General features: G+C 66.1%; 3 protein-coding genes across 8 annotated transcripts in view; 1 reads left to right on the top strand and 2 right to left on the bottom strand.

Annotated features, from left to right (window-relative positions):
* Positions 1–3,339, bottom strand: part of SPEG (striated muscle enriched protein kinase) — a 39,515-nt gene extending 36,176 nt beyond the window's left edge. The window contains exon 1 of the mRNA XM_059820449.1: positions 2,931–3,339. Within this exon, the coding sequence (XP_059676432.1) occupies positions 2,931–3,339 (409 nt within the window). The remainder of the gene's footprint in view (positions 1–2,930) is intronic.
* A 2,561-nt stretch (positions 3,340–5,900) lies between these two features.
* DES (desmin) lies at positions 5,901–11,663 on the bottom strand. 6 transcript variants are annotated; one of them, XM_059820817.1, is made up of 9 exons: positions 11,057–11,663; positions 9,237–9,297; positions 8,938–9,033; positions 8,688–8,849; positions 8,471–8,596; positions 7,515–7,714; positions 7,331–7,380; positions 6,953–7,035; positions 5,906–6,812 (listed from the first exon to the last, which is right to left on the bottom strand). In XM_059820817.1, exons 1-9 carry the CDS (start codon positions 11,608–11,610, stop codon positions 6,771–6,773), a joined length of 1,374 nt encoding a protein of 457 aa, XP_059676800.1. In that variant the 5' UTR covers positions 11,611–11,663; the 3' UTR covers positions 5,906–6,770. The 6 variants fall into 6 exon arrangements, with proteins under 6 accessions (XP_059676803.1, XP_059676800.1, XP_059676801.1 ...); XM_059820818.1 differs by having other exon boundaries at positions 7,515–7,666; XM_059820815.1 differs by having other exon boundaries at positions 5,907–6,812; positions 7,515–7,735.
* Positions 11,664–18,095: 6,432 nt separating this feature from the next.
* Positions 18,096–23,448, top strand: DNPEP (aspartyl aminopeptidase). Its single transcript, XM_059820532.1, has 15 exons — positions 18,096–18,101; positions 18,229–18,316; positions 18,409–18,497; positions 18,586–18,699; positions 19,072–19,197; positions 19,336–19,466; positions 19,826–19,910; positions 20,399–20,500; positions 20,736–20,813; positions 21,169–21,252; positions 21,533–21,693; positions 21,848–21,887; positions 22,277–22,378; positions 22,740–22,907; positions 23,333–23,448. Exons 1-15 carry the CDS (start codon positions 18,096–18,098, stop codon positions 23,381–23,383), a joined length of 1,425 nt encoding a protein of 474 aa, XP_059676515.1. The 3' UTR covers positions 23,384–23,448.
* The last annotated feature ends 148 nt before the right edge of the window (positions 23,449–23,596 follow it).

Below are 23,596 nucleotides of genomic sequence, written 5' to 3'. Positions count from 1 at the left end.
TAGAAGGGTTTGGAGGGTCCCTGGATGGACCTGGGAAGCCCCTGGACCAGCCTGGTGCTGGTGTGAGAAGGTCCAACGCACCCCACCTGTGCCCATGGAGCCAGGGCACAAGGGAGAACCTGCAGCAAGACAGAGGCAGAGCTGTGGGACCCCAGTGGGGACAGTGGGACATGGTGGGGATGGTGTGACCCCAGGAGCCCCTGTGCCCAGCTAGCCCCATGCATGCGCTCACTGCTCTGCATGCCGGGCACTGACACACTCAGGGGACCTGAGAGAAGAGCAAGAGAAAATCATTAGTGGGGTGGAGCAACAGATTCAGGGCAAGGGATTAGAGGAGCTAAATTGAGCTCGTGTGAGCAAGGGGGAATGCTGAGCTGGTGCAGGAGGGCCTGCCGGGGTCGAGCACGGAGCCAGACAGCGCAGAGCCCCCCCACCCCACCAGCACTGACCTGAGCCACCTTGGGGAGAGCTGATGCTGGCCCCCCAGAGAGCTGCAGCCTGGCCCGTGCGCCAGGGAGAGAAGGTGGAGAACAGGGCTCTGTGCCCACCAGAGACCGTGACCCAGCAGAGGTGAACAGAGCAAGGGCACGCCAATACCTCCAGACACAGGGGGCTGGGACTGCACGCCCAGAGAAAGACCTCATCCTGCCCAGGAACATTGCATACATCCCCCTTGCCCCATAACTGGCCGACGACCCGGCTCACAGGGCCCCCCAGGGAACAAGGACAGGGTGTCCCTGCCTGGCACAGGGACGACGCAGCCACCAGTGGAACTTCCATGGTCCCCAGGGAGCTGGGTATTGGCAGGGAGTGTGGGGAGCCCCTGAGCAGTTGGGGCCTCCATGCCAGAGGCCAGCAAGCCATGGCACACATGCTGGCAGGGTGTCAGGGCAGGCAGATGCAGAGCAGTGCCACAGCTCCTCCATTTCACATGATGACCTGTCTCACTGCTCGGCTGCGGCATGGAGAAAATGGCCTCAGGGGAACAACACGCTGAGTGCCAGTGCCCTGAAATGGGGCCAGGTGATAGGACAGGTCCCCACACCACGTCCCATCACCTCTACAGCAGCACCCCTCTCCAGCACCTGGTGTGACACGGTGCTCCCTGGGCACTGCCGCAGCACGCTGCAGAGACCGTTCTGCCTCGGGGCAGGGACAAAGCCACACCAAGGGCTGCCGCACTCCTTGCCCAGCCCGGTGCCCTGGAGCCTCCACGGCTCCAGAGGCATCTCTGCCCCAGGGCCAGCTTTTTGGGTGTCTGTTTGCTCAACGGCTGTGCATCCACAGCCACCCGCCTGCAGGGAGGAGTGCCCGGGGCAGGGTGACATTCACCCCACACATTAGGCAATCCTGGCTGCTCTGTCCCTCCCTCAGCTGCTCCAGAAAGGCGGCGGCGAGGGCCGACGGCTGGGAATTGGGAGCCGGGACAAGTGCGTCAGCACAACGGGAACGGGCACCTGGGGAAATCAGGCAGTGCTGCGCTGCTGGGCAGAGGCAGGGGGGCCCAGGCCGGCAGTGCCATGGAGAAGTGCAGCTGCACACCGGAATGTGAGAACAGGGTGACAGCCCCTCTCCTCAGCCCCCCGTCCCGGCACAGGCTGCTTCCGCCTGGTGGGGCGGTCGGTGCATGTCTCCCACTCCCTCTGCACACAGAGCACCATGCATCCAACTACACAGTGCCACGGTCCCCAAACGTGCGCTGCACAGTGACCCCGCACAGATCCACTGCAGGACAGGACCCCTGCTGCACACTTCTCCGCTCCCCTTGTCCCCACACGAGGCCCATGAGCAGCACATACACCTTCCTCCATTCCCCAAACACTGCTCCTCCAGCCTCCTGGCTCACACAGAGCAACTCCTCCTCTTCCTCCATTGCTCCCCTTCAGCACTGCAAAGGCTTCTTCTGCCCCCCCACTGCCACCCAGTCCCCCCTTGAGGTGCAGCATCTCCAGCACACCTCCTGTACTGCAAATCCCCAGGTGCAGTTCCTTCCCTGGAGCCTCAGGGCTCAGCACCGCCTCCCTCACGGTCCCCATGCAGATGGCACAGCTCATGTCTCACAGCAGTGCCACCAGCCAGCACCACACGCTCCCCAACACCCAGGTCTGCAATGCCCCAGGGAGGTGGCATCCATCCTGGGGCAGAGGGGGCTGAGCCCCAAACCTGCTTGGCTGCTGTGCAGGATAAGGCTCACCCATGCAAGGGCCCACAGTAGACCCCATGCACTCTCTGTGCACCAGAGGAGCATGCCTCACTGCTGCACCCGGGGCAATCAGCAGAGGGGCTGCCATAGGGCTCTCGGGGGTCAGCAAAAGTTGGCCCCACCCCTGCTAATAACCATCAAGCCCCGCCCACTGCATGACATAGACCCCACCCACTTGACAGCCCCACCTCCTGCAATGATAGGCTCCTCCCCCAGCCCCAGCCCCGGAGGGTCCCAGTTCTCCCAGTGCAAGCCCAGTGCCTGGTACAGAGGTGATGGTGATGCCACGGGCAGCTCTGCCCATGAGCAGCTGGTGCATGGGGGTGCCTCATGCAGGGGCACCAAGGGATACCGGGGTCCGTGTCGGTGGCTGCGGAAGGTGGCACCACTGGTGCCGTGCACCCAAGCTGCCTCTCTCTCTCTCCCCTCCTGCCCCAAGGAGGCTTGGCATCACATGCTCCTGACACTGCCGTGCCCAGCCCTGGCACCCTGCCTGGCCTGGCAGCCGGTGCTGCAGCCACATGCTCGCTCCAGGCCAGAGAGCTGCCCTGGTGCTGCCGGCACCAGGCACCCCAGCCTGCAGCGGGGCAGACACAGCAAAGCCCAGCCCTGGCTGGCCCCGGGCATGCACCGCAGCGGGAGCCTGCAAAGCACCGTTGCCACCCTCAGAAAATGCGTACCCGCAGCCGTGCCAGCACAGCCGTGCCAGCGGCCACGCCACCCTTACCTTCCATGTCAATGATGGCCAGCACAGCACTGGTCATGGCCTCTCCCCGCTCATTCTCAGCGATGCAGGTGTACACGCCGGCATCCTCCTTCTTGCTGTCCCGGATCCAGAGGGTGCCATACTCCTCCCCTCGTGGGGCCAGCAGCTCCTCGTTTCGGTACCAGCGGAGGTTGGGCCGGGGGTTGCCCACCGCCACCACCCGCAGCCGGATGTCGCAGCCGGTGCCGATCGCCGCATTCTTCAGCTTCCGCACAAAAACTGGCGCCGCTGGGCGAGCCGGGCCCTCCTCGGGTGCCCCTGGCTCTGCCGTGACCTTGGCGCGCTTCGGGGGGATGCCGGGGCTCGGCGGGGCCGCCCGGGGCTCCCCACCGGCCCTACTCATGCCACCGCGTCCCTGCGCCCGGTGCATGGTCTACAGCTCCCCTGCCCACACCTGCGACCCCCGCCACCCCACGCCGGCAGCGCCGTGCCCCTCTTCACCCCTTGCCTGCAGCCTGGGGGTGCTGGGTGCCTGCCAGGGGTGCCGGGGCAGAGGCGGCCCCCCGGTCCAGGTGCCGTCCGGTTCGGTGCCTCCCCCCCACCGGCTGCAGCCCCGAAGGTCGCAGCGCCGTGGGCAAGCAAGGGGCTATTTTTAGGCGGGGGCTCGGGTTGCTGCTCGCCGAGCCGCCACTCACCGAGCACCCAGTGCGGTGCGGCACCCACACCTCACGCTCCACTGCGACCCCGAGCCCGCCCAGCGCCTCGGCACCTGCTCCTCCGCCAGCCTGGGTGCGCGTCCGGCGGGTGCTGGCCGCCCGCTGAGCCGTCCCAGCGCTGGGGCCGTGGCGTCCCCCCCCTCACCCGTTCCGTCCCGCGCGGCCCCCGGCGAGCTGCGCTCCCTCTGCCCCCTCTCCTGAAGTGGCAGCTGCCTCTGATATGTCACATTCCTTGGCCGGGCTCCCCCTCTCCGCGCCCGCGGCCTCGGCCCTGGAGCCCAGCTCCACTTGCAAAGATAGAAAGGGGCCAGCACCTTTCCATATTAGCAGCGAGGCTCGGGGGGGGGGACCCAGCCTTCCTCCCCCCCTTCCCCTTCTCCGGTGGTGTTACTGGATCGGGACAGAGAGACCCTGGTGGCATGTGGAGGGAAAGGACACCGTCACGCTTCCTGCAATGCGAGACCCCGGGCAGGAGCCAGCCCCGTGGGGCCCCTTTGCCCCATCCCCAGCAGGCAGCAGAGACGGGGATCGCTGCATCCCTGCTCACCCCAAATCCACCCTGCTGGGAGGCTGCCAACACAGCAAAACCCCATTTCTCTCACCAAGCCCCTGCCTCACTGCCCTGGGCAGTGTGGGTCCCGGCCAGCCCCCCATTCAAGCCCTGCTTGGAGCAGAAGCACCCCACCGTTCAGGTTTGGGATGGCCCATGAGAGCTCCCACATGCTGTGCTCCAGGCAGGGAGTGACCAGGGACTGCCTGTGCCACCCGCTGCCTCACCAGCCCCGGGCAAGGCAGGGCTTCCCAGCTCCGGGCAGGATGGCACATGTCTCAGCACCTGGCCCCATCCACCCTCGCTGGGGGCTGTAAATCTGGGTGAGCAGGATGCGAGCGACATGGCACGCTGCCTCCCAGTTGCAGACCAGCCCCATCAGCTTTGGCACAGCCTGTCACCGCCAGCCTGGGGGCACCGGCATCGGTGGAGCATCACCAGCAAGGAGAAGATCCCGGGATCCCTCCAGCTTGGGTGGCTGGGGCATGCCGGAGCGGGATGCCCTGCTAGACCTACAGCCTGGCTGCAGAGCAGCTGAGCAAACCCCAGGGTCTCTGGGGGCTGGAGGAGAAGCTGCCAGAGCCCTGACCAGCTTTTTCCCTGCTTGAGCTGCCCTGCGGGCAAAGGGCTGATCTGTCCCCTGTCTGTCCCCCCCAGCCCCACGGGCAGAGCCCTGGCCCTGCCAGCCTGGGTGGGGAAGGGAATGAGGTGTCGTCTCTCCCCAGGGCAGACCTGGGGACCGTCCTTGATGTCACAGGGCCACCTGCTGGAGACAGCCCTTGAGATCCAACACCCCCTTGGCCCTGGCCGTCCCCGCAGCCAAAACTAGGGTTCACCACACTAGCCTCTCCATCAGGGACCCCCCAGCCCCAGCCCCACTGCTGGCAGCAGTACTTGCCTTGTCCCCAAAATACCACCCGCTGCCAAGCCCACTGCCTTCCCAGTGCTCTCCTGCCTGGCAGGGGAGTGCAGGCCCTCCGACACCTCCCGGGGCAGAGCAACCCTAAATCCCTCTCTCCCCATGCGATGCTCCACCCCAGGTTCCCCTGCTGCATCCCCCATCACTGGGCCGAAGGAGCCAAAGCCAAGAGTCCCACACCCCAACCGCGGGGATGGGGACACGTGTATTGAGCCTGGAGGTTGAGCCTGGGGTGGGGGCAGGTGTGGCGTGGTGGGGCTGATGCCCGTGGGGCACCAGGGAGGAGCTAGATTCGGTGTGAAGGGCATTCTACTTGCAGGTCAGTGGCAATGGGGGTGCTTGGAGAGGTCCCGGGCAGGTGTGGGTCTGGGGCAGGGCTGGCCCGGGAGAGGGGGGAAAGGGGGCAGCTGTGGAGCTGAGAGCAACCAGGCAGTGATGTGGGGGCCTGGGTGTATGGGGGGGACAGGGGATGGTCACCCAGAGCCCCTCCGAAACTGCTCAGGGCTTGGCTGCCACAGCCCGTGCTGCCAGCAGGGCTCCCCCACCCAGTGCAACTGGGAAACCCAACACCACGGGCAGCAAAATGCTCTGGGGCACCTTCAGTTTGAGGGACACCCGTATTTTGGGGGGACCTAGGGAAGACATGGCTCGGGGGGATGCTGGCCCCTGCATCCACCCCAGCCCAGCCCCGGTGGCCCATGTGATGCCCCTCCAGGTGCCACCTCCCCACCACCCTATCCCATCTCTGCCCCAGAGATGCGCCGGGAGGAAGGGGTGATGCTCCGCTGTTTATTTCAGCTGCCTGAAGAGTCACGTAGACGCGGTGGGGTGGGGGTGCAGTGGGGCGAGGGGTGGGGGCGCCTGCCCTGGCCCCCGGGCCTCTCTCCAGTTCCTCTCCTACTCTCCCCCCTCTCTCCCACTCACTCACTCCTCCTCTCTCCTGTGTCCACCTACGGGTACCCTCTTGGCTCACTGAGCCTGGCCCCGTGCAGCCTCCTGCTGCTGGGGGTCCCCGCGATGTGGGGGGGCGGGCACTGCCCTCCTCTGCCCCACGGGGCTGCTTCTTAGGCCAGGGGGAGCGCAGGACCCCGGGCCCCCGGGCCGGGGGGGGACACAGGCTGGGAGCACCGTGGCTCCGAGCCGGGCGGAGAATGGGGGGCTTGGCCCAGACCCCACTTCTCCCCATCCCTGGCATCGCTGCCATCCACCCGCAGAAGTGCCAGCTCCAGGGAGGCCAGCGGTGCTGGCGCGGGGAAACGGGTCCCTGCTCTGGCGGGACAAAACCCAAGCCCGTGCCCAGCGCGGGGAGGGGGCTGCAGGGGGATCCAGAACCCCTTGCTGGGACCGTCCGGCTCTCTGGGGAGCTGGCCCAGGCCACCACCTGCTCCCCCCAGCCCCTCCTGCCTGTCCCCTCCCTCTCTCCTGCCGCCCCCCCGGCCCGGGCCTGATCCTGACGCTGGCATTGCCGCTGCGAAGCTGCGAAAGCAGAGCGAGCCTTTTGAAGCCGAAGGAGAGAGCCCAGGGGGTGCAGGGGGCCCGGAGGCAGCTGCGCAGGGGAGACCCCTCGGGTGGTGCCAGGGGAGCTCGGGGGGGCGAGGTGGGGGGCAGGAGGGGGGCTTGGCAGCAGGACGGAGGCAGGGACGGAAGGTGCCGGTGGGCTGCCAGGGCAGCCTCCTCTACAGCACTTCATGCTGCTGCTGGGTCGCCTCGCTCACCACCTGCAGGGAGAGAGGCACCGTGAGACACCATGCCGTGCCAGCACCGGAACCCCGAGCATGGGGACAGGCACTGAGCACGGGGACAGTCACCATGCTCAGACCCCACCTCCCCGCCACCTCCGGTGCAGCCCTGCACTCACCTCCCCATCACGCGTTTCAATGGTTTTGATCATCACGGTCTTTTTGGTGTGCACCTCGGAGCCACGCTGCTCTGGGCTGGTCTCTGTGGGCACAGGGACACAGGGGATGGGCCCATGGGGACATGTGGCATGGGGGAACAGTGGTGGGTCTGGGGCCACTGGGGGGCTTCAGGAGCCCTGGATTACACCCCCCCCCCCCCAACTTGTGGCAGCACCCTATCAAGTGCACCCACCCCAGGCGCTCAGTGTGGCACCCATGGGTCCCTGACCTGCCAGCCTGGCTGCAGCCCCCCAGGAGGGAGATTTACAGGAGGGTTCCCACACTGGGGACCCCTGGGGACTTGTCCCAGGCCCCCCTCCTCACGGGGCGATGCTCACCTCGGAAATTGAGTGCAGAGGCGAAGGTCTGGTGCATGGGGATGCTGATCCTGCAGGGACATAGAGGGGAGAGCTCAGCACCAGCCAGCCCCAGCCCTCAGGCGGCTGCTCACGGGGTGGAAGCCCCAAAAACCAGCTGACTCCGCTGGTCCCCCCACCTTGTCCTGCCCCCCTCACTGCTCACCGGTTCTCCTCGCCCTCCAGCAGCTTGCGGTACGTGGCGATCTCCACGTCCAGGGCCATCTTGACGTTGAGCAGGTCCTGGTACTCGCGCAGGTGCCGGGCCATCTCATCCTTCAGGTGCCGGATCTCCTCCTCCAGCCGGGCGATGGTGTCCTGGTACCCGCCAGCCTCCCCCGCGAAGCGCTCCTCCATCTCCCGCATCTGGCGCATCAGCGAGTCGTTCTGGGGGGACAGGTGGGTTCAGCAAGGGGGGCAGACCTGGAGAGGCCAGGGGGCACCTGGCGTGTGAGCTGGGGGGGCTGGGAGGGTCCTAGGGTAGGGCCAGGGACCTGGGGAGAGCCATGGTCAGCCCTGGGCTGGGTCCAGCTGACGTGGAACCTTGATGGGTGGCTGTCACCCTCCGTCTGCTCAGTGCTGAGCAGCAGGATCTGGTGGGGGTAAGCTGGGCAGGTGCTGGGCAACCCCAGCACCCTCTGCCCGGGTGCCCAGGCCCCCCAGCAAAGCCATCCTATGCTGGCGGGAGGGCACAGAAAGGTGCAGGAGCACTGGCCAGCTGCCCGGGGGTAGCACTGCCAAACTGGTGGCTGCTGGCTGGCTCCCGTGACCGTGACCATGCCGGAGCGGGACTGTTGTGCCCTGTTTGTTTGCAACCACCTTCCCAGCCTGCAACCAGACACCCCGAGCCCTGCGCCCGCCTGCCTGGAGCCTCCCAGGCTGGGGCACCTTTTGCAATCTGCGCCTTGACCCTGGGGATCTGAAAAACACCTCGCAGAGGCCCAGACTGCTGCTGGGGGAGGCGCAGCCCAAATCTGGGGGACAAGTCCCCCCACAGCAGCAACTCCAAAAGCTGGGAACAGCCCCCCACCCCAGAGATGTCCCAGAGGTCCCCAAGCAGCCCTGGAGCAGTGCATCTTTGCAGGGAAGCTGGGGGTCTCCCCAATGCTGCCCATGGCTCACCGTGCCCTTGAGGGCATCGATCTCGCAGGTGTAGGACTGGATCTGGTGCCGGTACTCCAGCATCTCCTGTTTCGCCTGCCGCAGCGCATCGTTGTTCTTGTTGGCCGCCTGCGTCAGGTCAGACACCTGGGGAGAGGCCATGGTCAGCGGGCACAGCCACCAGGATGGCCGAGAGCCACCACGCCGGGGCCAGCGCTGAGCCCGCCGCCTCCCGCACCTTGGACTTGTACCACTCCTCGGCCTCGGCGATGTTCTTGGCAGCAATGCTCTCGTACTGGGCGCGGATGTCCCGCAGCGCAGCCGTCAGGTCGGGCTTGGAGATGTCCATCTCCACCTGGATGTGCTGCTCCTGCAGCTGAGCCTGCAGCTCCCGGATTTCCTGGAGAGACAAGGTGACACCTCAGGGCACCCACTCTCTCCCCTGTCCCCATGGGTGCCCACGGGAAACGGGGCCGCCCCCAACCTACCTCTTCATGCACCTTCTTGAGGAAGGCAATCTCCTCCTGCAGGGACTCGATGCGTCTTTCCAGGTCAATGCGTGCCAGCGTGGCCGCGTCCACGTCCTGGGGGGACACAGAGTGAGGGGTAGCAGGGGGGTGAACATCCTGGGGGCGTAGGGGGAGTGCAGGAACCACACGTCAGGGCGGGAAGGGGCAAAGCTGTGCCCAGGGCAATGCCCTGGCGCTGGGGCTGGACTGCTGGGGGGGAGATGGGGCTGGGCGGGGAGGCGGGGGTCCCACGCCGCATGGAGGGGACAGGTACTCACGGCTCTGAAAGCAGCCAGGTTGTTCTCAGCCTCCTCCTTCAGCTGAATCTCCTCTTGCAGCCTGGGGACAAAGAAGGAAGGTCAGGGGCACCCAGAGGGAGCCCCGTCCCCTGGCAGCGATGTCCCCCCTCGCCGTCCCTGAGCCCAGAGTGGCCTGGTGGAAAGACGGTGGATTGTCCTGCATTCCCGGCGGGTGGCGGGAGAGCTGGCGGGGGGCCAGGGGCTCTTCCTCCCATTCCCTATTATAGTCAACGCCAGAGAGAGCACAAAGCCATGAGGTCAGCTCGGTGCCACGTGCGCTGCCCCGGCCCTTATAGGGTAGAGTGGCCGGCAGCCGGGGGGACGGGGTGCAGGACCCGGCACGGGGGGCCCCAAGGGATGGCGGCCGGCTGAGCCATCCTGGGGACAGCAGGAGGACAGGCGGGTCTCAGCGATGCTGTGGGACGGGGGTATGGAGAGGGGACCACTGGGGTGTGAGCCCAAGGTCAGGGCTGGGGAGCCAGGCTGTGCCAGAGGATGGGGCAGTGCCACAGGCTGCTGGTCAGGGGGAAGGCAGCCGGGAGGTGCTGGGCAGTGCTGGCACACAGGGTGCCAGGAACCCAACACTTGTTTGTTCTGTGCCCTGCTCCTCCCCTGACATTCAGGGGTCCTCCATGATGCCACCCCCAGCCTCCCAGCATCAGGGGCTCTGCCCCACCGGCTACTCAGCGCCAGCCACCTGGGGCAGAGGCTGAGGCTGCGAGGGGGAGGCAGCAGGCTGTGTCACCCCGGGAGATGGGGACTCGGCATCCCAGGAGCACAGAGGCCAGGAGGGAAGGTGCAGACCAGCACCAGAACAAGCGGCTCCCACCAAGCATCCACCCCTGCTGCCAGGTGTCCCCACGCTGGTCAGTCCCTGGGGAGTCACTCAGCCCGGCCACCCCTGTGGCTATTCCCCCCCCGGCCCCAGCCCCCTCTCTGCCACCAGCCAGGCCCATGGCATCTCTGTGGGGTCCCTGCTGCTCCCAGGGCACCGTGGACTCCCACAGCAGGCCTGGAGCATCCCTGGCCTCCGGAAGTGTGTCTTCCTCCTCTCCCTCCTTCACCTCCGGAGCTGGCAGAACACACCCCCGGGTCACCCTTCCCCCCCACTTCCGCCTGCCTGGCTGGCTCTGTCTGTCTGTCTGTCTATCCCACAGGCTCAGTGCACCCATGGGCTGGCCAGCCCTCCGGGGTGTGAGCGGGGATGGGGACCCTGGGGGGGGCACTCCTATTCCCCAGCTCTGGAGGTCCCGTGGCATCACAGCCCAGCCTCGGCCCCCGTTGCAAGGGAGGGCGCAGGGGACACCGCTGCTGCCAGAAACGTTCTGCCCGCTGGGTGATGCCTGGGCGTCTGGCAAGGGCTGGCAGCACCCGTCCGGAGTGCCCTGCTGAGAGGCCCAGGCTGTGGGCACTTCCTTCGCCCTGCCCCACGCCACTGGGCCAGCTCCCCCTTCCCTGCCCCACGCCGTGGGTCGGGGAGCACCCAGCACTGGTGTAGCGGGTTGTGGGTGCCCTTCTCCCTCCCAAAACTCGCAGCAACCGTGCCAGGACCTGGCATCCTGCAAAGTGCCCTGCAGGCGGGTACAGCCAGCAAGAGGCATGGCTGGGGTGCTCTCCTACCCTGGGGGATAGGGTGAGGAGGACGGAGGAGTGGGGCCACAATGGGCTCCGAGCATGGGGCACAAGGACGACAGTGAGCACCCCAAGGGGCTGCCAGGGCAACCTCATCCACCGCCCATCCCTAGGGATGGAGATGCAGGGATGGATGCCCACAGGGACACACCGGGGCCCCTCCTCACCTCTGCTTGAGCTTCTGCAGGTCATCAAGCAGGTTGTCGCGCTCGACTTCTACACGAGCCCGCTGGCTGGTGAGCAGGTCCACCTGGCGCCGGAGCTCCCGCAGCTCCTCCTCGTACATCTCGGCCACACGGGTGGGCTCCTTGCCCCGCAGGCGGTTCACCTCGGCCACCATCAGTGCATTCTGCTGCTCCAAGAAGCGCACCTTCTCGATGTAGTTGGCGAAGCGGTCGTTGAGCTCCTGCAGCTCTACCTTCTCATTAGTGCGGGTCTGGAGGAACTCCTGGTTCATGGCATCGGCCAGGCTGAAGTCCAGCAGCTCGCCGGCACCTTGGTAGGCACTTGGGTAGGAGTGCAGGGGTGTCACACGGGTGGTGCGGAAGCTGGACAGGCTGGGGACAGCAGAGGTGCGGGACACCTGGTAGACACGGGAGGTGACGGAGCTGCCACTGCTGCCCTTGCCCCCAAAGGAGGCACGGGAGAAGACCGGGGAGGCGCCGCCGAAGGTGCGGCGGTAGGAAGAGACCCGCTGGCTGGAGGAGTAGGACTGGCTCATGGTGGCGGCGTGGGGCGGCGAGGCCGGAGCAGGGAGCAGGCGGCAGAGCTGGCGAGCGGCCGGCAGCTCGGCGAGGCGTCGGGAGGGGACCCGAGCCGCCGCTATTTGTATCCTGCTGACATCACCCGCCCCTCCTGCTGCCGGGCAGCTGGGGGATGCTGCTGCGGGGGGGGGACGGCCGCCAGCCCCCGCCCACTGCTCCTCACCTGCCTGCACTGCCGGGCTGCGGACCCCTGGGCGGACAACAACGATGACCATGGACCCCCAGGCACCCCCAGACCACACTGGTGTATCAGTCTCCACCCCGGTCGCCACCGCACTGCCCCATCCCTGGGGGTGCGGGGGAAGGAAGTGGGGCAGGCTGGTGGTGAGCCCCCCAGCACTGCCCAGAAGCCCATTGGGGCACAGTGACACCCACGGAGGGCCCGGACAAACAGATGGCCTGGGCTGATGCTGGGGGGGAAAGAAGGGGACTCAGCCCTTCACACCATCACTTGCCCCGCCTTGAGCCAGACCTCATGCACCACTGGCCCTGCTTCCCAAATTGGCCTTGAGCACCCCAAAATGACGCTGATGGTGCCCTGACCCACCCCACAGGAAGAGCACCAGGCTCTGCTCTCCATGTGGGGCCAGACTCCAGCCCCCCCATCCAGAGGGGGGACAAGGGAGGGCCCTGGGGAGGGGGTGATGTGGAGGGACCTCTGCCCTGAGTGTGCTTGCGCTGACCCACCACCCAAACCCCCCCTTTCTGATACGGGGGGCTGAGCGCCGGCCCAGGGCTGGGTGCTTTCAGGGTGCTGCTGAGTGACCCTGAGCAGGTGCTGGGTCCAAGCGGCCCCGGTGACGGTGACGTCACCCTCGCGGGTCCTCGCTCCTGCACATTCCCAAAGCAGCAGGCACCCAACTAAAATAGCCTCCCGAGCTCATACGCGTGGGACATACGTGGTATTTATAGCCAGGGGAGGCACGCTCTTAACCCTTCTTGCGCCAGGCATATGGAGAGCATGGCTGGACGGGGACCCTGCCCAGCCCCTCCCTGGTCCCCGTCACCCTGAGAGCAGGACAAGGTCCCCAGGTCATCCCAGGGTGCTGCAGGCTCTGCCCTGTCTCCTCAGCCTCCCTGTTGGCCTGGCAGTACTTTGGGAAGCAGAAAGCCTAGCCCAGCTCCCCAGACCCTCCCAGAACGGGGAATACCCCAGTTCACCCCAGGACCCCCACCACAGCTTCCCACCTCCTGGACAGGCAGTGGGCCAGGGCAAGGACTCCTGGGGCCACAGACAAACCCATGCCAGCTAAAGAGGACGTTCTGTCAGAAGGGAGCTGTGCTGGGAGACCCCCTCGGGGGGGTCCCCCTTGCCTGGGCAGCACCCCCTCCACCCCAGGCCCCCCAGCACAACCTGGTGACGCCCAGCCCTGCCCAAGCTGGGCTGTTTTGGCTGACATCAGCTGGCACAGCCCCAGCGCCTCTGTCCCTGGCAGCCCTGGTGGAGGGGACTGCCGTGCCACCGGGCACCGGGTGATTCAGCAGCAGGAGCAGCGCTCAGCTCTGCCCGGCCCCACACCTCCCGGCCCCCCACCCAGTCTGCAATGCAGATGCTGAGCGGTGCCAGGGCTTGCCCATGGCAGCAGCGGCACGGCAAAGGCTTGAGCTTGATCACAGCAGCATCCTCAACTGCCCCAGCTCTGGGAGGCACTCCTGCCTGCTCCCTGCCAGCCCCCTGCCATCTGGGGAGCCAGCAAAGGTCTGGGCCCCGTGGCCATGCTCGATGGCCCACATCCAGGCTGCCCTCCCCAAGCCCCCATCCCTGGAGCCCTCCCTCCCAGCCGCCTAGTCGCAGTGTAATGTGGCGGCTTCCCGGAGGGTGCACGCTGCCTGGCGGAGCCTGCCTTTAAAAGGGAAGGTATTTCCAGATGGGGTTGTTTCATCCCAGCGCAGGGGGGAGGATGGAAGGAAGGGGGGCTTGTGGGGTGTGGGGGGGGAGAAGATGGAAAAACAGACAGCATCCTTCCTTCTCCTGGCCCTGCTCCGAGCGCACCCTGCGCAACCCTGAGCCCCTCACGTGTACCCTGCCTGCCCCATGAGTGCCGGCACGGCGGCACACCAGCCCTTGGCTGGTGTGCAGAGGGGCAGGTGGGTGCCCACACCAGTGCGGGGGACCCCAGGGGTCTGGGCCACCACAGTGCCAGCCATACTGTTCAGCCATCCCTTCCCGTGACCCCATCCCACTGCCCCGCCGGCTAGGGGTGTGGGGAGGATGGGCCCCCCAGGGGTGGCGTGTCCAGCGGTGCTCAGCACCTTGCCCTGGTGCTTCAAATAGGGTGATGCAAACTCCACCCCAGGCCTGGAGAGCCCTTTTCCCCATCCCACAGAGCAGGGGGGTGCAGGATTGGCATGCCCCAGGGAGGGGCAACAAACTCTTGGTGCTAGGAGGAGGGGAAGGAGCTCAGAGGAGTTAACCATGAGCATCCTCCTGACCCCACTCTAGGACAAACTGTTTGAAGTTGCCTTTTCTTGGCTGCTGTGACAGCCTTCCTGGGACGGCTCTGTGCAGGCAGGGGCCCCATGGCTGGCAGAGGGTGGATGGACGCCTTGGACTTTCCGCAGACTCTTAGGAAAGCCCTGTCTGTATGCGGAACCCAGCGGCACGGGAAGCAGGGGGCGAGGAGCAGGACCCGGGGACCCTGCCAGAGCCCCATCCCAGGGACATGTCCCCAAGCACTCTGTGCCAGCCAAAGCCCCAGGGGCTGTGCAAGGTGAGGAGGCTTCAGAGAGCAGTGGTGCCTCCTGTCCTGCCCAGCCCCATTCAGCCTCCCCACAGCTCCATCCCAGGCCAGGCTGACCCAGACCAGCGGAGCCTGGGAAGCAGCCCCCGAGCCCCCGCGCTGGCCTGGCCCCAGCTCCCGCTGAGCCCTGGGACGAGGCTGCTGCCGGGAAGGCGTTGGGAGCTGGAATGTCAAACAACTCCCTCCGGTCATGACATCCCAGTGAGCGAAGCCAGCTGCATCCCGCGGCCGCCCCTCCTCCCCGGCCCTCCCTCCCCGCTGCTCCCCCAGGATTTAAGCCGCTCGGGGAGCCGGGCTCAGCCTCCCCAGGCTGCAGGGATCTTGGGCCTTGGAGCCGGGCAGGATGCAGAGACGGGGTGCCGGCTGCTCCTCAGCCCCATACCCTGCCACCGGGGCCCCCTCACGCCTGGCCCTGGCTCAGGGGTGAGCAGAGAGATGAGAATGAAGCAGCGAGGCCGTTCATCCCCCTCCTTCCTGGCCCCCAGCCGTCTTCCTCCATCCCACTCCTTTTACAGCCATGAGCCTCCCAGGCGCCTTTACCCTAAGAGGGAAGGACCGTGCAGCCCATTCCCCGGTGCTGACGGACCCAGGGCGCGTGCTATTGTCTAAATAGGAGATGGTTCTCCTTCCCTGTCTGGACCATGGCCCAACCTGGCCCGCCGGGGTCCCAGGAGCTGGTGGGTGTCCTACAGGCTGCAGCCCCCTGCATGTTGCTCACACTGGCTGCCCCCATGCCTTCACCCACCCCAGGGCTCAGGGCTGGCAGTGTGGGCGCACAGCCCATCTGACTGCCCCTGGTCCCCACCCCTGTGTCCCCAGGTGATGGGGATGCTGGGGATGATGGCCTGTCTCCAAGTGGCACAGGGATGCTGGGGGTGCTTGGCTGCCCCCGTGGCATGTGTTGATGCTGGGGGTGACCAACTATCCCCTGTAACCTGTATGGATGCTGGGGGGTGTTTGCTTGTCCCCCTGGGTCTGTGTAGGTCCTCAGGGTGAGTTGCTGCCTCCATGGTCCACGAGGATGCTGGGGGTGACCTGTTGCCCCCAGGGCCATGTAGATGCTGAAGGAGACCAGTTACCTCCATGTCCATGCTGATGTTTGAGGTGCATGACTGCCCTCATCACTCATCTCCGGCTAGCCCTGTGATCTGTGGGAATGCTGGAGGTATTCACCTGTCCCCACAGCCCATGGGCAGGTTGGGGATGTCCACTTGCCCTTGTGGTCCATGGGGATATCCACCTGCCCCTGTGGCCATGGGGATGCTGTGGGTGCCCAGCTGCCCTCGCGGTCCACATGGACGTAGGGATGACTGGCTGCTCTCGTGGTCAATGAGGATCCTGGGGTGTCTGTCTGCCCTCCCGCAGGCCTCGGTAGCATCACCCATGCCAGTGAGATGAGGTAGTGGTTACCCGCTGCATCACTGGCGGCTCATGTAAGGCATGGTGGCCATTCGCTCAGCCTCCAGCAATGCCCGGGCAGTGATTTCACTTTCCCATGCTCAGACACGTGGGCTGGGATGGGGGGGACCGCCTCAATGGGTGCCATCCCTGCGCTCATCCTGGCAGGGCAGGCAGGGAGGGGGTCCAGGCAGCCTGGCAGGCAGCAGGAGAAGGGGGTGGCACTTCCTGGAGCTATGTTTACAGGCTCTGTCCTGGGCAATCTCTCTGTTAACCCCTTCCAACTCCAGCTCCGGGGCTGCCCATCCACAGAGCCACCAGCCGCCCCAGGGAACGCCTGCATGGCACCCCACCCTGGGCTGCCAGCACATGTGGGATGGGGCATGGTGCCCTGTGCCCACCGGTCCTGCCCCTGCCAGGCACTCCTGGGCACACATATGAGCCCAGCAGCAGGGTGCAAGCACCCCGAGGAGGAGCTGGCGCCAGTTCTGGGGCACTGCCTGGGGCTCCCTGCTGCACCAGGGGGTCCATGGGGCAGAGAGGGATGGGGACAGGAGCAGTGCGTTCCCAGGAGCGCACTGATGGGGTGGGGGTGGCCGCAGCAGGTGCTGTGCAGCCCCCGGCGTCCAGCCAGGGGTGAGTCAGAGCCCACCCGGAAATAGCCAGCGGGAGCTTTTTCTGGAAGCCCCGCTGCTCCGGGAATAGCTGCGGCATGCCAGGGCGCTGCCCTTTGCTTGTGCCTGTGGGGCTGGGCAAGGGCCACACCCGGCCCTGCCACTCACCCCCTGCTCCGGCCACCCCAGATCTGGGCACCCCCCACTCCCGCACCCACTCCCCCAAGACCCATCTGCCCCAGGCACCCGCATCCTCCAGGCACCCACCTGCTCCAGGCAGCCACCAGCTGGGGGGGCCATGGGCTCCAGGCACCCACACTGCAAACGTCCCCAGATGTCCCCCAGGCATGGCCTGGGGACCACCGAGAAGCACCCGGCCCTGAGCTAGGTGCCTGTAGCAGCAAGGGGTCGTGCTGGCAGGAGGAGCAGGGGGACAGCTGCCTGGCACCCATATCCCTTCGGCAGGAGGGTGCTGGGCAGGGGGCACGTGTGGCCCAGCTCCGGGCTGGGGTGCAGGGTGCCTGCTCCCAGCCTGGTCCCGTCTCGGCGGGGCGCTGGACCTGTGTTTTGCTGTGGTGGCTGTGGTTGACATGGAGACCCTCCCAGCTGTCTGCTCGCTGGGTGCCAGGCGGTGGGGGTGCTCGTTCCCTTTTGCGGGGGGAGGCAGGTGCTGGGGGGTGGGACCATAAATCCAGGACTGTCATGAGCTCTTGGCACGGCAGGTCCCGGGGTCAGGGGCAGCAGGACCGCCAGTTTCCAGTCCCCAGGACACGGACAGTGTCTCCAGCTAACAGGATGCCCATGCTGGTGACTCAGGAGCTGGGAATCCGTCTGGCACTGAGCACCTGGGCCCCATGCACTGCTCACAGGCTGAAATGTCCCTCCTAAGGCCACGCACCCATTGCCAGGAAGACAGGATCCTGCTGGGAAATGATGCATAAGCACTGATGGAAACCTTTATCCCGCTGCCACACCCAGCCCATGCAGGGCACCCAGACAAGGGCAGGAGCCACCCCGATCCGCGCCAGGCCCAGGGGTCCCATCCCCTGGATGTGCTCAGACCGTGCACCTCCTGGGGCTGGCAGGCAGCTGGGGTCTGTCCTGCCACCGTGTCAACTCCCAGGAGCCCCGTGCAGCGCTGTCACTCGGGGATGTTGGTCCCCAACATGGCACCAAAGGCTTGTGCCTTGTTTTCTGTGAAGGCTGGGCAGTGCCAAGGCTGGGGAGCAGCAGCGATGGGAGGGCCGCGCAGCTTGGCTCACCGGTCACTCACCCCAAAGACACGCAGCCTTTGGGAAGCGTGTGTGTTCCCCTGAGCGCTTGCACCCATGGGCAGCATGGGGACAGCTGCAGGCGGGCCAAGCCCCGTTTCAGGGCGGACCCTACTCGCCCGGTGCCCAGAGCCGGGGCACCCCGGGGCAGCGCTGGGTGACGCTCCCTGGAAACCCGTCCCTGCACCTTCCAGCCCCTCCCGGCTGCGCCCCGCTTCCACCCACCCAGCCCCCAGTTCTGCCCTGGCTTTGGCAGGCGCCGGGTTTGCCTGGCCCCGGCCCAGGGTGACAGGGCGCGGGGTGCAAAGTGCAGGGTGCGGATCGTGGGGTGCGGGGCGGAGGGTGCGCGCTGTGGGGCGTTCCTCCACGCCAGCAGGGGGCGCGCGGGGCGGGGCAGCGGGGCGGGGCGGCGGCGGCCATGCAGGTAGCGGGCGGGCGCGGCGCGGCGCGGGGGTCGGGTTCTGCCCGGGGTTTTGGGGGTCCCAACCCGGGGGGTCCCGACCCGGGGTGGGGATGGTGTCGGCGCTGTCCGGTGACGGTGGTGCCCGCAGGCGGCGGCGCAGGGCTCGAAGCAGGCCGCGCAGGCGGCGGCGCAGGAGCTGGTGAAGTTCGTGAACCGGAGCCCCTCGCCCTACCACGGTGAGGAGCCGCCGGGCCCGCCCGGCCCCCCCTCCCCTCCTTCCTTCCCCTCCCCTCGGTGCGGCCCCCCTGACGGCTCTTCCCCCCCGCAGTGGTGGCCGAGTGCCGCAGCCGGCTGCTGCAGGCCGGCTTCCAGGAGCTGAAGGAGACGGAGCACTGGGAGGTGCGGCCCGCGCAGAAGGTGGGCCCGGCCGGGGGCAGGGCGGCGGGGAGGGGGGGCCGGCGGCCGGCCCTCACCCTCACCCTCACCCCTGCCCCTCTGCCCCCAGTACTTCGTCACCAGGAACTACTCCACCCTCATCGCCTTCGCCGTCGGCGGCCAGTTCCAGCCCGGGAATGGGTTCAGCCTGCTGGGGGCCCACACCGACAGCCCCTGCCTCAGGGTAAGGCGACAGCCCCTGCCTCAGGGTAAGGCCGGCCAGCCGGCTGCCTTCCCCCGGGGCTGGGGCCTTCTCTGCTGCCCTCCGGAGTCACTCCACGGGCAGAAACTACCCTGACTCCCCCTGTGCTTCACAGCACCATTGCTGGGTTCCTACACCTCCCAAAGCTGCCACCCAGAGCGGCCCATGCCGAGTCCCTGCATTGCTTCACCTGCTGTTATTACCTCTGTGTCCTCTGTCCCACAAAGCACCTCACAGCACCCTGCGCTGACAGGATCAGCGATGAGACTCTGGATGTGCTCTGCCCAGTCCCCACCGGTGACCCGGTCCCTGGGGCTTTGCAGTGCCGGCAGTGACACCTTTGCTCTCGCCCAGGTGAAGCGGCGCTCTAAGCGGGGACAGGTGGGCATGGTGCAGGTCGGCGTGGAGACCTATGGAGGGGGCATCTGGAATACCTGGTTTGACCGTGACCTCACCGTGGCCGGGAGGGTGATCATAAAGGTGAGCCTGATTTGGGACAGGCACGGTGGGCTAGCTGTGTGCCCCTGGCTCTGTGTCCGTAACTCTGACCCAGAGTGGGACCTACTGCATCCTCTCAGCCATGCAGACCTGGCCCCAGCAGTCCTCCTTGTGTTTCAGGACCCGGCCACGGGGCGCCTGGAGCAGCGCCTGGTACGTGTGGAGCGGCCCGTCCTCCGCATTCCCCACCTGGCCATCCATCTGCAGCGCAGTATCAATGAGAACTTCGGGCCCAACACTGAGCACCACCTGTAAGGACTGTCTCGGCCCCGACCCCCAGCCAGCACTTGGGAGCGCTGGGACTCAGCTGGAGCGGTGCCCAGCCTCAACTCTCTCCCTTTGGTGGCCGCTCATTGCCGTGGGGAGGTCTGCAATGGCTTTTCTTAGCCCCATAGGAACCTCCCAGGAGACGCTTCCAAGCTTGGGATTTGGGAGAGGGCAGCGGCGTGTCCTGAGGTGGCACAATAGATCTGTGCTTGAAACGTTGTGCATCCTTGCTCTGTTCGGCATGGCAATTGCTCCCTGGAGGAGCAAGGCAGGCACCCTAGAAGGGTTGGTTGTGTGTGACCCAAGCAGGACAGCTGAGCAAAGTGGCATCATCTCCCCACAGGGTTCCCATTCTGGCCACTGCTGTGCAGGAGGAGCTGGAAAAGGAGGTGCTCATGGAGGCCACACCTTGCAATGCTGCGGCTCAGGTGAGCTGGGTTCCAAGGACTAGCAGGGGCATGTGCTAGGACCTCACACTTGTGACCTTTGATTTCTGGTCCTTAGAGACCTGACAGCAGGTTCCCCTTCCCCTTCTCCCTATGGACTGCTGTTAACCTTCCACTCTGCCCCAGAGTTTTGTACACGACACATCTGCTCAGCCATCTCTCTGTTGCCACGTTGGTCTGCAGCCTTCATATAGAAGGGGGTGCAGCCCCCATAAAGCTGTCACAGTCTCTCTGGGGAGGCAGGGCGGGGAGGGGGGGATTGCACAGGGGGCAGAGAGCCCCTCGCTGCACCCTGTGAATGGCCCTGCTGTCCTTTGTGGGGTGGGGGCTTGAACACAGGACGTGTTAGTAGGAGGGAGGACCGTGCCAATGTGAGTGGGGTGTGGGACGGCTCTGCTGGGGGAACAGGGAGTTTCCCCTGCCATCCACTGCCTGCCCTGCCCACAGCTCTGCTTTCTTCCCAGGCAGAGCGGCACAGTCCTGTCCTGCTTTCCCTGCTCTGCCCCCAGCTGGGGGTGAAACCGGAGCAGATTGTGGAGCTGGAACTATGCCTGGCAGATACACAGCCAGCGGTGAGTAAGGGCAGGAGCCTCCCTCTGCCTGCACATAGCCTGCAGGCTGGCACTGCACAGGTTTTACCTGGCACGCTTCCTCTGCCTGGGGCGTGCCAGGGCTGGGAGCTGAGCGGAATAAGAGGAGGCAGCTCCTGAGGGGCAGAGATGAGGGGACTGGAATGGGGACCCAGTCGCAGGTACTTTCTGGTGACCCAGAGCCTGTGCCTTGCTCTTCCTGGCTCTCTGCCTGCAGACACTGGGTGGTGCCTTCGACGAGTTCATCTTCTCCCCACGCCTGGACAACCTGCACAGCTGCTACTGCGCTCTGCAGGTGAGCAGGAGGGGGAAAGGAGCCTGGAGGCCACAGCGTGGCCCCCACACACCCCGGCTCAGCTCAGCGGGGCGATGGGCTGGCCCAAGGCTCTGCAGGGGGTGTGTGTTCCTATGGGGTGGGTCTGGCTTGTTGGAGGATCTGGGGTTGGATGGGGGCTGCCCACTTTGCTAGGTGTGTGGGGTTCCCAGCAGCTCCCAGGGGTGACTCCTGCTCTCGCTGGGCAATGTGTGTGCCCGCAGCTCCCTTCCTCAGTGCTTTGGGCTCCCCTGGGGAAATTCCTGCCAGCTCAGTGCTGAGCTTCCTGGGATGGGGTGGCACTCAAGCTGGTGTCCTTTCCCCTCTAACGCTGCAGGCCTTGATTGACTCATGCGCGGCACCCTCCTCCCTCTCCCAGGAGCCCAACGTGCGTCTCATCGCGCTCTACGACAATGAGGAGGTGAGCGAGGGGCACAGCTGTGGGGTGGCTGGCACAGGGAGTGGCTCCATGTGCTTCACTCTCCCTCAGCCATGCCTAGCAGGGGATAGATCCCAGGCCCCAGTGGGGCAAGGAGCAGTTTGCTTACCCCTCCGTGGAGCATGGCCCTCGCAGGGGGTGGGAAGCACTGGTGTGGTTGGAAGCTGCTCTGCTGGCTTTGGAGAGCCCCCTGTCACTAGTCGGTCTCTGGGGCGCGAAGGGGTTGCGCCATGTGGGTTGTGCTGATGGTGCTCCTTGGCAGGTAGGGTCAGAGAGTGCACAGGGCGCGGAGTCCTTGCTGACGGAGCTGGTGCTGCGCCGGATCTCGGCATCGCCACACAACCTGACAGCCTTCGAGGAGGCCGTGGCCAAGTCCTACATGATCAGTGCCGATATGGCCCACGCTGTGCACCCTAACTACGTGTGAGTGGTCTGAGCAGTGCCGCAGGCCAGGGCATCCTGCCCTGCCGGCTGGGGGGACATATCCCCATCATTCTCCAGGGAGTACAGACAGGAAAATCCTTGTTGCAGCTGGGAGGGAGGTCTGTAGCATGAAATTCCTGCTTCTCTTTTGCAGGGACAAGCATGAGGAGAATCATCGGCCAGCATTCCACAAGGTGAGGGCAGCTCTCAGCTTTGGGCTGGGACAGGCGCTGTCCGTCTGTCCTGCAGCACTGTGAAACGCCCAGCCGCTCCCTGGACCACGATCCCAGGGTGCAACTCAACAGCACTCAAATGGGAGACGTTTGTCCCACAGCACGATTTGGCCGTGCTACATGTCTGGTGTTAATCACTTGGGACCGCAGCCTTGGCCCTGGAGCCCTTCCCTGCTCTGAGCTGGGGCTGTCCCCATGACAGGGCTGTCCCCATGCCCACCGATCACCCAGGGAGGGGAGAATGGACGGGTGGGTTGGGGCGGGACGGCGCTGCCTGGGCATGCGTGTTTCCGGAGCCACCGACTATCCCTGGTGCCATTTGTGGGCTTGTGGTGCCTTCCCTTGTTCAGGGCCCCGTCATCAAAGTGAACAGCAACCAGCGCTACGCCTCCACGGCTGTCACCGAAGCAGTCATACGGGACATCGCCGCCCGCGTGGGTGTCCCTCTGCAGGTGAGCAGGGCTGGGCGAGCCCTCTGTGAACATTACCAGCTTGGGCGGCAGCCCTGCCCCTGGGTTCAGGAGAGGCAGCCTGTGCCAGACCCCCACTCCTCAGTTACCATGTCTGTCCCCACCACGGTCTGCACTGCCTGCTGCTCTGGGGCTCTGGCTCCTCCGCTGCCTCAGGGAGCAGGCTCGGGAACAGGAGGGGGAGGGCCTGGCCTGAGCATGTCCCACCTCTGGGGGATTTTGCACCCTGGCTTGGGGGCAGTGCTGCTTCCCCATCCCAGGTTACCTCCCTTCAGGCCCAGGGGCCCATGTGGGAGGCTGTGGGGCAACGTGGGGAAGCTGCTGAGGCTGTGCCCCCATGCAGGAGTTCATGGTGCGCAACGACACGCCCTGCGGCACCACCATTGGCCCTATTCTGGCCTCCCGCCTGGGGCTGCGCGTACTGGACATCGGCTGCCCGCAGCTGGCCATGCACTCCATCCGGGAGATGTGCTGCACCTCGGGGGTGCTGCAGAGCATCACCCTCTTCAAGGTGAGCCCCGTGTCCCCCATCCTGCACCAAAGCCCCCTGCCTGCTGCTCCATATTTCTTGCATCCCCATGTCCCCACCCAGCCCCTGCCTTGGGGCTGAGCCCGGTCATCCTGCCGGGCCGCCCACCCCTCTGGAGCAGCGCCCACCCCTCTGGAGCAGCGCAGGTACTGGCTGCTTCCGGAGGTGCCCCCTCGCATCCCAGCCTTCCCTGGTGACTGCCATCCCCAAATGGTTCCTATGGCAACCGGCGCTAGCCTTGAGTCAGTGATGGGTTACTATGGCGACGCGATCCTGCTCTCTGCGAGTAGCTGCTTGCTATGACGCTGCACACGTAGCCCGACAGGGAGCCACTGCCTGTCCCCCCCCATGCCACCCCACCCCACCCCACCCTGCCCGGCCCCCCCTGACAGCCTCTCTCCTTCCAGGGCTTCTTCGAGCTCCTGCCGGCGGTCAGCAGCAGCCTGGTGGTCGACTGAGCGCAGCGGGGAGGGAGCGGCCGTGGGTTCAGCCCTGGGGCCATTAAAGCATCTCTGTCTCGCCAGCAAGTGGTCCATGAGTGCGGCTGGGGGTGACGGATCTGGGTCCCCCTGGGGACTCCCATGGCTCCCTCCTGAGCCCTCCCCTGGGGCCAGGAGTGAGACCCGCTCACCCACCCACAGCGGCCCCCTCAGTGCCGTGTTGGGTGAGGG

The sequence above is a fragment of the Gavia stellata genome, chromosome 8 (assembly GCF_030936135.1).
Source record: "Gavia stellata isolate bGavSte3 chromosome 8, bGavSte3.hap2, whole genome shotgun sequence".
Lineage (NCBI taxonomy): Eukaryota > Metazoa > Chordata > Aves > Gaviiformes > Gaviidae > Gavia > Gavia stellata.
Note: the sequence above shows the minus strand (reverse complement) of the source record. Positions and strands in the feature narration are given on the sequence as shown.

What these genes read in the sequence shown, in the direction of transcription:
- DES (XM_059820815.1), bottom strand. Translation starts at nt 11,610, where the DNA reads ATGAGCCAGTCCTACTCCTCCAGCCAGCGGGTCTCTTCCTACCGCCGC. An exon ending in CTGGAGGGCGAGGAGAACCG is followed by an intron (nt 7,381 to 7,514) that starts GTGAGCAGTGAG and finishes ATGTCCCTGCAG; the next exon opens with GATCAGCATCCCCATGCACC. An exon ending in TTGAAACGCGTGATGGGGAG is followed by an intron (nt 6,813 to 6,952) that starts GTGAGTGCAGGG and finishes CTCTCCCTGCAG; the next exon opens with GTGGTGAGCGAGGCGACCCA.
- DNPEP (XM_059820532.1), top strand. An exon ending in GCTGTGCACCCTAACTACGT is followed by an intron (nt 21,694 to 21,847) that starts GTGAGTGGTCTG and finishes TCTCTTTTGCAG; the next exon opens with GGACAAGCATGAGGAGAATC. An exon ending in ATCGGCCAGCATTCCACAAG is followed by an intron (nt 21,888 to 22,276) that starts GTGAGGGCAGCT and finishes TCCCTTGTTCAG; the next exon opens with GGCCCCGTCATCAAAGTGAA.